This window comes from Gymnoscopelus microlampas, assembly GCF_963454915.1.
Source record: "Gymnoscopelus microlampas genome assembly, chromosome: 7".
Taxonomy (NCBI): Eukaryota; Metazoa; Chordata; class Actinopteri; order Myctophiformes; family Myctophidae; genus Gymnoscopelus; species Gymnoscopelus microlampas.
The window spans coordinates 58,597,022-58,608,098 of record NC_139944.1 but is presented as its reverse complement, the minus strand read 5'-3'; the positions used below and the strand labels follow the sequence as shown (position 1 = coordinate 58,608,098).

The following is an 11,077-nucleotide window of genomic DNA, read 5'->3' as shown; positions in this document are numbered from 1 at the left end:
TCGTAGCTCCATGGTGAACTACTCGTAGCTCCATGGTGGACTACTCGTAGCTTAGCTTTACAAGCTATGCTATCAAAGTAGCTTCTCCAACATTGTAAATAAACTGTACTTGGTGTGCTTGTCATTCAGGATTAATCATAAATTACATAATAGACAGTCAAATCAAATATTTTTAATATCATGTAACATAATTACTTATTAACGTTTGTACAGATTGGCTTTATATGAAATAATTTGTCAATAAACTGCATGTAATCTAATCTAAGTGTAATGATATATAGATGAAATGGACGTGTGTTTGACCAGCAGTTTAATAAGAAACAAGTCATCACACATAATTATGTTATTGATTTAATTAAAAGTCTTTAATAGAAACAAAATGAAAATATGAAATTGAAATAACATTTTAAGTAATTTAAATGCCACATGATGCAATAGTAATGGTCAGTGGTGGTACATTTACTTAAGTAAAATTTGGAGGTATTTGAACTTTACTTGGGCATTTCCAATTTCCAATACTTTTACTTCTGCTCCACTACATCTCAGAGACAAATATTGCACAATTATACAATTATTTGAAAACTTTAGTTACTAGTTACTTTGCAGATATAAATTATTATATTATAAAACATACATTATCCACTTCAGCCCTATTTTATGACTAGGCTATTTGAAAAGAGCAGATCTACAAGCTCACAACGCGTCACATCGCGACGCGTTGTGAGCTTGTAGATCTGCAATTTTCAAATATTTTAGTACTTTTACTTTTGGTAGTTTAAGTATATTTTGATGCAAATACCTTTGCACTTTTACTCAAGTAAATTTTGAATTCTGGACTTTTACTTGTAACAGAGTATTTCTATACTGCAGTATTGGCACTTTTACTTAAGTAAAGAATTTTAGTACTTTTCCCACCACTGGTAATGGTTCATCAAATCAAGTTATTGTTTATGAATGTAACAGAATATTTCCTCCCGTTTCACCAACATCTCAGCTGTTTATAAGCGTTTTTGTGTCAAATAATGTCGCCATGGTTACGGGGTCCCAGCTATGGGACGAACTGCCTCCCGGGTTGCCAGATCATGTGCGCATATCCCCCCACGGAGTCGACCGGGTATGGACTAGTTAGTAATGGTTAATCAAGTCAAGTTATTGTTTATGAATGTAACAGAATATATCAGTAATATAAGTAATATAGTAGTAGTAATATATTAGTAATGGTCGGGTTGGCTTCAGAAGACGAGGAACCCGTTGATTGGTTGCTTTCAGAAGAGGAGGAACCCGTTGATTGGTTGCTTTCAGAGGAGGAGGAACCCGTTGATTGGTTGGCTTCAGAAGAGGAGGAACCCGTTGATTGGTTGCTTTCAGAAGAGGAGGAACCCGTTGATTGGTTGCTTTCAGAGGAGGAGGAACCCGTTGATTGGTTGGCTTCAGAAGAGGAGGAACCCGTTGAAGACGATCTCTTTATCCTGGGTGTCTGCTTTCTGTGCATCTGATTGGACGGGGTTGTCTTTGAAAGCCTCTAGCCACACCCTCTGACCCCGGGCCAACTGCAAGACCACGCCCCCTGACAGCATCTGCAATGACGTCACCATCATCATCATCATCTTCATCATCATCATCAATCTGTCATGGCCAGTGGTGTAAAGTAACTAAGTACATTTACTCAAGTGCTGCACTTAAGTACAATTTTGAGGTATTTGTACTTTACTTGAGTAAGTCCAATTTTCAATACTTTTACTTCTACTCCACTACATCTCAGAGGCAAATATTGCACTTTTACTCCACTACAATTATTTTAAAACTTTAGTTACTAGTTACTTTGTAGATTTTGATTATTATTACAAAACACATATTAACCACTTCAGCCCCTGTATGTATTTAGGCCATTTGAAAATAGCAGATCTACAAGCTCACAATGCGTCGCAATGCGCCGCATTGTGAGCTTGTAGATCTGCTACCATAGGCAAGTACCATAGGCGTGCGTTTTTAGCTGTGGCGGACCCGGGATGGAGTTATGACATTCTTCTACTGTACCATTCATAGGATATCATGACATCATAGAAAAGGTAAGAAAACCATGGAGCAGAATTCACCTTTAATATAAAGCGTCACAATCACCATTTTAGTCAGATTTCATACTTTGGCTGTTCAAAAACAGCAGATAGAGGATACAAGGTCACGTATGAGCTTGTAGATCTGCTATTTTTGAACAATTGTGAAAATGTGTGCGTATCTTTAAATATACGGTATATATTTTTTAAAGCCAACATGGGGGTCTGCGGCCAAATACATATAAATTAGGGATGCAACGATACGTTTTAACAATGATTCCATACGTATCACGATACTTAGTTGTTGATACGATACATGAACGATACAGGTTCATTTAGAACCATACCATACGCTTCAATTCAGTGATTTAGTCGATACGATACATGAACGATACAGGACAGGTTCATTTAGAACCATACGATTTGATTTGATGATTTAAAATCAATATAGTAACTATTTATTTACCCAAACATTCTGTGAGAAAAATAAATACCTGGATACTGGATATAAAGCCCTCTTTCTCTTTTTTCTTCTTAAAAGTACTTAGTATTGATAAAATGTATTATTTGCATTGCAAAACGATTCGATACGATACAAAGTCAACTATACGATATTTTGCTGTTTGCATATCGATAGTAGATCGTTGTGTGATGTTGTGTATGTGGTGTGTATGCGGTGTGTATGTGTGTGATGTTGTGACCCCTGACCTGTGTGTGTCTTCTTCTGGTGTTGTGGTCACAGAAGCCCATGTCCTTCACACCGTCAACATGTTCTTGTAGAGCCTCGCTCTTCAGACTTATACACATACTCACCTACACACACACACACACACACACACACACACACACACACACACACACACACACACACACACACACACACACACACACACACACACACACACACACACACACACACACACACAGATGATTATAATCAACACATATACTCAGCTACACACATTCAGACACAACAACAATAACACACATGGTTATTATAATGATCACGTTAATAATAATCAAACACGTCACATGTACACTTTGTATTAACATCTCTCAGCTCCTCCTACTATGTGGGTACTCTCTAGGTTTAGAGGGTTTTCAGGCTCCTCCTACTATGTGGGTATTTGTATGGTGAACTTCCAGTGGTGGAAAAAGTACTCAAATGTTTTACTTAAAGGGATTCTTGGCAAGTTCAGAGATCAAAAGAAGAAAAAAACCCGGTTGTCAAACAGTTAGTACCGTTGACTGACAACCCCCTCAGCCAATCAGCAGTTCAATCCCCTTCAGCCAATCAGCAGCTCCTTTTCTCCATCCCCAGCCAATATGACGCAGGGGGACTTTAGAAGGGGCCATGCCGAAAATAGGTTGCTTTATTCGGATACATACGTGTCACTGCCCGCCCCTGCCCGGTTCTCTGACACGAACGCACATGGACGCGCACATGTGTGCGTTTCATTTACGAAAGAGGACTGTGTTTCAATGCAGGAAAACACCCCAGCATCATTATATAGTGGCTGATAGAGGGGGAAAATGCTATCTATATATATATATATATATATATATATATATATATATATATATATATATATATATATATATATATATAAATATTTTTTAAATTTAGGCTTAATGTTGCCTAGAATCCCCTTTTCCTTAATTTGTAGGCAGTGAGCGAGTCTCTTTCTGCCAGTTTATTTTATGTTTTTGAGACCAACGCACCTGCAGTCAACCTTAACCAAAGGACAAAAGAAGCAACAGTTTTCCCTGTTCTTTAGTTTCCAAAATATGACATTTTACATATCGTTGTTGTCGTGTAGAAACCTCTTATCTCCATATTCTAACCTTTTGTGTTTTTTTTTGGTAATTAACGTCCTACTTGATCATACTACAGCGTCACACAAAAGCACCTAAAGTAGCAGATCTACATGCTTCGAAATGCGGCGCCAAGCGTTTTCAGCTTTTTTTTCAGCTTGCGGCTGGAACAGACACTTCCTAGTAGGGAGCGGCGACGGTAGCAGCAAACATTTCCCCACGCATGGTTCCCCTGTTACACGACGAGAGAGAGAGTGGCGTGTAGAAACGCGAGTGACAAAGTGTCCTGGTGAGTAACTTAACGGTAGTATAAAGCGGAGCTTGCTTGTATTATCGTGTCGCTAGGTTTATATGCACTGTTTAGTTGTTTATACCGTGTATGGTCTTCCCTAGGGAACGACAGGCAGTGAACCGTGAAGAGGGAAGAGGCGAGGCGTTGTGCTTACGCCTGGCGATACAAAGGTATCGCTCGCTTCTTTTATTTATGGTTTACACACATGCATACACGCACAGACTGTTTAGTATAAGTAGTAATACAGACGACCTGTCCTGATTTCCCTCAGGTTGGGGAAATAGACGTACCGTTGAGGTCCGGCTGTGTGCTGTGTGTGTGTGTGTGTGGCGTTTGCTACGCCGGGTGTTTCATTCATTCATTTAAAGTGTAAGTCTAGCTCTCTCTCTCGTTCGTTTTGATTACCGTGCATTCCATTGTATCATTATGTGACTGTGTGTGAGTGTTTTATAATAGATATGGTGAAGCTAAATGCTAACTATAAATGTTTGTCTTATAGTGTGCAACAGTCAGCATTGTGTGTGTGTGGGGACTCACGTCTGTCCAGAGACTAGGGACAAACAGTCTGGTGTCTGCGGTGAGTCTTTGGGCTCATATATAGGCTATGCACTTTGGTAATATAATAAGGTTCATGAACTGTTGTTGTTATGCTTTGATATTCATTATGTTTCATTTCCATGTCATAACAGGTGGTGATCAACAGGTGGTCACTGCTTTAGCCTACCTACTGTACCTGATAGGGGTTGGGGTTAGTTGGGATAGTTGGTTAGGTTGAGCATTCATTCTGTCTCTCTTTTTATTAGTTCAATTGTGATCCATGTATTTATAATAAAGATAATCTGTTTTTATACTGAATATTCAATAAAGATTATATATTTTAAATATAATTATTTTGTCCGTCTATTATGTACCATAAGCCTCATGGTTACAAGTATATAGATCATACATGAAGACATAGTAACAGTAGGTAGATCATACTACCTTGGACAAGGCATGGAAGACAAAGTAATAAAGTCCAGGCACTCTGCAGGTGAAGCGTCCGGTGCTGATGTCCATGTCTTCTCCAGGCTTGTTGACGACTACAGTCTGGTAGATGATTGGCTGGTTGTAATTGGGGTAGGAGCTTAGCGTCCGAACCACAGAGAAGGCTGAGTGAGGCGCCTGTGAAGGACTCCGGGCTATAGGAACACAAGTCAACAAATAAGACACTGTTTGCAGATTTACATACAAAGATAATTCAATGTGCTTTACAATGAGGGGTCCGTCTGTCCGTCCGTCAGTATTCATTTTGTCGACTAAGTCGACTACCTTTTTTCACTGAACTAAATAAATACTGAATAAAAACTAAGTTATGATTACTAAAATTAAGATAAATAATACTGACAATATTGTCAACAAATAAACTAGATAGTGGAGAAGAGATCCAGTAGAACTAAGACTAGTGGAGAAGAGATCCAGTAGAACAAAGACTAGTGGAGAAGAGATCCAGTAGAACTAAGACTAGTGGAGAAGAGATCCAGTAGAACTAAGACTAGTGGAGAAGAGATCCAGTAGAACAAAGACAAGTGGAGAAGAGATCCAGTAGAACAAAGACTAGTGGAGAAGAGATCCAGTAGAACAAAGACTAGTGGAGAAGAGATCCAGTAGAGCAAAGACTAGTGGAGAAGAGATCCAGTAGAACAAAGACTAGTGGAGAAGAGATCAAGTAGAACTAAGACATTTTATGAATATATAAATCAGGCATTATGACGCCATCGCGGCCAAAATATTTTTTTTAGTCGACTAAATCAACTGTAGATTTAGTCGACTAAAACTAGACTAAAAGTTAAACATTTCAGGTGATTAAAATATGACTCACAACTAAATGGAATTGTATTAAAAAGACTATGATAACTATATTAATTATAATAATACATGATAGTATAATAATATATAATTATGACTAAAAACGTCAGGAAGTTTGTCACTGCTTCGTACCTCGTCTGGCCGCTCCTCCAGCGGGTCCCGGGGGTCCGGCCAGACCAGGTAGTCCTTCAGGTCCTAACTCCCCCGACAGACCCTTCAGACCGCTCGCTCCAGGAAGCCCGCGGGTCCCGCGTTCCCCCTTCAGTCTGAGGAGGACGCCGGGATCCAGCACCGACGGACCAGCATGCACTGGGGCTGCTGGAGGAAGTAGACTCGTATTTATTCCACTTTTACTTAAAGGGATAGTTCACCCCAAAAAGTACTTACTTTCTATCAGTTAGAGTTACAGCCCATGAAGCCTTGAATTCATGGAGATTTGTTAGTTTTTGTCTCATTCCTGAGACAATAGTTTGATGACCGGTGGAAAAATGCTAATGTATCCGAGTCTCCTACCGGAAATACACCCGCTCAGATTATTTTGCCCCTGATTCATTATGCTGGTCATAACTATGGGGTAAATAAAGTTCGTAAAAGGAGGGCGTATTTTCTGTACTCACAAAATGACGTGCAATTCTCGAAGGGGTTCGTATATCCCTGAGACGTGAGTATGACCAGGTGTAGGACCTGATTCATCTGGAAGGCTGCATCCAACAACATCCAACTTCAACGTCACCGTACTGAACAGTGTTGCCATGTCCGCTTATTATAAGCGAATTTGGGCTTATTTTTCTGTAAAGTTGCTTATAAATATTGGTAGCTGTGGGGTGCGTTTTGTTGGGCTTGTTTCTAAAGTGTAGTTGATTATTTGGTCTTGCTTCACAATTGTTTAATTATTTTAACCGGTGGTTCTCAAATATTTTTATGTCATGGACCCCCAAGTTAATATGTAAGCTAATTTATCCCTATAAGCCCCATCTGAAAATGTTTTGTACCAGCTGGAGCCCCGTACCAGATTTGTGTTGTTAGAATGTTTAAAAAATATTCCAATATTATTTTATTTCAAGATACAAATAAAAAAATAGCAGATCTACAAGCTCACAACGGTTTAATTAAAGTGCTCATAATGGCCTAAGTGCCAGTTGCTTCTTTTGGGCTTGTTTTCCTAGATCTGGTTGCTTATTTCTCTCACAACATCTGGCAACGTGATTAACTGCCTTCTCTTGTCTAACAGATGCGGCGTCGCCAGGGACGTGCACAGATAGACCCTTTGCCCTCTTGACAAGAAGTGCCCTTTTGAGGGGTCTTCAACAGGGGATCCGGGACCCCTAGGGGGTCCTCAGAGTTACTACAGGGGGTCCACCAAATCTTTATGTGATATGATTTTTCTTTTTACCATAACCACTCGAAACCTAGCATCCCTTTTCTGAGGAGAACTTTAGCCAAAAATAGCAGATCTACAAGCTCACAACGCCTCGCGCTGCGAGGCGTTGTGAGCTTGTAGATCGGCTATTTTTGGCAAAGAGGTATAGGTGTAGAGGGAAAAAAAAGAGCAGACTAAGTAAACAAAAAAAAGTATAATTTACTTGAGCACCTGCCCCTCAAAATGTCTGTGCACGCCACTGGGCGTCGCATCGCCTTGACAACTTAGTTACTGTTCTGTGTGGAAGCGGATCACGTAATAAATGCTCTCATGTGTAATGAGAATAAAGAAGTTTACAAGGTTTAAGCATTCTAAAGACATACGCACTTTGCTCCCTGGTAAGACAGCCTCGGGCCTGACACCTCCCGCTCAAAACACAGACAAAAAAACATGAATGAATCTGTCTGCTAGTGTAGGAAACTAGGAATTGTCTTAAATGCCCGTAAGTACAAAATATGGTTGTAAATTGCTTAGTGAATCGGGGCCAATGTCTCAGGAATGAGACAAAAACATACAAATCTCCATGAATTCAAGGCTTCATGGGGGGTGTAACAATAAAAGTCATGTTTTGGGTGAACTATTCCTTTAAGTAAAAGTAGCAATACTACAATGTAAAAATAAATACTCTTTTACAAGTAAAAGGTTTGAGTTCAAATACAAAAGAATTGGCAACAACATGTACTTAGTAGTAACAGCACCAAAGTAAAGACTTTATCACAAAGAGATAGGTGATCTGCAAGCTCATGACGTGTGGCAATGCAACGCGTAGTGAGCTTGTAGATCTGCTATTTTTTAATCATTTCCACCACTGGGAAAGAGTTGAGGGGAGACGGGTAGAGGTGAGTTTTTACCTGGCTCTCCTTTCTCTCCTTTGGGACCCAGCCACCCGTTCCTCCCCGCCACTCCCACCTCTCCTGGTCGGCCATCTTGGCCTCCACACACGTCCTGTGATTGGCTGGCTGACAGGAGCAAAGCCACGCCCACCACCAGAGCAGCAGGCCAATCACGTCCCATCATGGTCTCTAACGCTGCATGCAATGACATGACATGACATTACATTACATTACATTACATTACATTACAATACATTACATTACATTACAATACATTACATTACAATACATTACATTACATTACATTACAATACATTACATTACAATACATTACATTACATTACATTACATTACATTACATTACATTACAATACATTACATTACAATACATTACATTACATTACATTACAATACATTACATTACATTACATTACATTACAATACATTACATTACAATACATTACATTACATTACATTACATTACATTACATTACAATACAATACATTACATTACATTACATTACAATACATTACATTACAATACATTACATTACATTACATTACAATACATTACATTACATTACATTACAATACATTACATTACAATACAATACAATACATGACATGAAATGACAGACAGTCATACTTATTGTCATCCATTAAAACAATAAATAAAGAATATTTGAATTAAGTAATATAGAAAATGATGACAAAAAAGATAAAACTAACCAGAGGACTTTGTGTGTTAAGACATAATAATGTATAACTTCATTAAAACAACCCAGAGTTACTAGTTTTTGTTTCTTTAAGTAAAACTTTTTTTAGAGTCCTGTATTCACATTGTTACTCGAGTATTGGCATCAAAATATAGAGTAGGTCTAATTACCAAATATAAAAGCAGCCTATTATCTCTTAATGCAGAATGTTTAGGTTGTGAATATATTTTGAACAATTGAGAAAATTCATCCAACTCCTTTTGGGACATTGTTGTTGTTGTTGTTTTCTTCGGTTTTATATTCTATTTGTCTTTTTTAAACAGTGTTGGTCCCTTAATGTAATGAGTAATGTATTAACTCATGGGTGATGTAACTTTGATGATCCACAATCACTCCAGATTGCATATACTGGGGCCGTTCTATGTCACACAAAAGTAGCACAAAAGCACAATTTGACCAATACTTTATAATACTTTATAATTTTGTACTTTTACTAAAGTCAATTTTGAATAGTATTATTTCTACATTGCAGTATTGATACTTTTACTTAAAAGTAAAGATGCGAGTACTTTTTCCACCACTGCTGATCATTAACGCTCCATAATAATAATAATAATAATAATAAAAATAGTGGAATTATTAGACGTTTTACTCACCAGAATGTGTGTTACAATGTAGCAAAGACCTGACAGATCTCTCTCTCTCTCTCTCTCCCTCTCTCTCTCTCTCTCTCTCTCTCACACTGAGGACATCCGCTCACAGCTGCCCCCCCCCCCCCCCCCCCCCACACACACACACACACACACACACACACACACACACACACACACACACACACACACACACACACACACACACACACACACACACACACACACACAATATATATATATACAGTGTCAGCATGGAAATGAAACTTGGCCTCATGTTGTTTATAGCAACGATTCTCAACCTTGTTTTAATTCCAAAGACCAATGAGACCAAAGACCCCCAGTTTGACCTGCATGAGATCAAAGACCCCCCAGTTTGACCTGCATGAGACCAAAGACCCCCAGTTTGACCTGCATGAGGCCAAAGACCCCCAGTTTGACCTGCATGAGGCCAAAGACCCCCAGTTTGACCTGCATGAGGCCAAAGACCCCCAGTTTGACCTGCATGAGGCCTAAGACCCCCAGTTTGACCTGCATGAGACCAAAGACCCCCAGTTTGACCTGCATGAGATCAAAGACCCCCCAGTTTGACCTGCATGAGGCCAAAGACCCCCAGTTTGACCTGCATGAGGCCAAAGACCCCCAGTTTGACCTGCATGAGGCCAAAGACCCCCAGTTTGACCTGCATGAGGCCAAAGACCCCCAGTTTGACCTGCATGAGGCCAAAGACCCCCAGTTTGACCTGCATGAGGCCAAAGACCCCCAGTTTGACCTGCATGAGGCCAAAGACCCCCAGTTTGACCTGCATGAGACCTAAGACCCCCAGTTTGACCTGCATGAGGCCAAAGACCCCCAGTTTGACCTGCATGAGGCCTAAGACCCCCAGTTTGACCTGCATGAGACCAAAGACCCCCAGTTTGACCTGCATGAGACCAAAGACCCCCAGTTTGACCTGCATGAGGCCTAAGACCCCCAGTTTGACCTGCATGAGACCAAAGACCCCAGTTTGACCTGCATGAGACCAAAGACCCCAGTTTGACCTGCATGAGGCCAAAGACCCCCAGTTTGACCTGCATGAGGCCTAAGACCCCCAGTTTGACCTGCATGAGGCCAAAGACCCCCAGTTTGACCTGCATGAGACCAAAGACCCCCAGTTTGACCTGCATGAGGCCAAAGACCCCCAGTTTGACCTGCATGAGGCCTAAGACCCCCAGTTTGACCTGCATGAGGCCTAAGACCCCCAGTTTGACCTGCATGAGACCAAAGACCCCCAGTTTGACCTGCATGAGGCCTAAGACCCCCAGTTTGACCTGCATGAGGCCAAAGACCCCCAGTTTGACCTGCATGAGACCAAAGACCCCCAGTTTGACCTGCATGAGACCAAAGACCCCCAGTTTGACCTGCATGAGACCAAAGACCCCCAGTTTGACCTGCATGAGGCCAAAGACCCCC

The 11,077-nt window shown here is 40.4% G+C and overlaps 1 protein-coding gene across 3 annotated transcripts; it reads right to left on the bottom strand.

The window, feature by feature from the left end:
• Positions 1-338: 338 nt before the first annotated feature.
• Positions 339-9,696, bottom strand: LOC311048917 (uncharacterized protein). Of its 3 annotated transcripts, none has more exons than XM_084062268.1 (6): positions 9,632-9,696; positions 8,278-8,454; positions 6,139-6,324; positions 5,143-5,339; positions 2,763-2,867; positions 339-1,577 (listed from the first exon to the last, which is right to left on the bottom strand). In XM_084062268.1, the coding sequence occupies exons 2-6, from the start codon at positions 8,441-8,443 to the stop codon at positions 1,431-1,433; spliced, it is 801 nt and encodes a 266-aa protein (XP_083918394.1). In that variant the 5' UTR covers positions 8,444-8,454; positions 9,632-9,696; the 3' UTR covers positions 339-1,430. The 3 variants fall into 3 exon arrangements, with proteins under 3 accessions (XP_083918394.1, XP_083918396.1, XP_083918395.1); XM_084062270.1 differs by having other exon boundaries at positions 6,139-6,321; XM_084062269.1 differs by having other exon boundaries at positions 8,278-8,448; positions 9,632-9,672.
• Between the last annotated feature and the right edge of the window lie 1,381 nt (positions 9,697-11,077).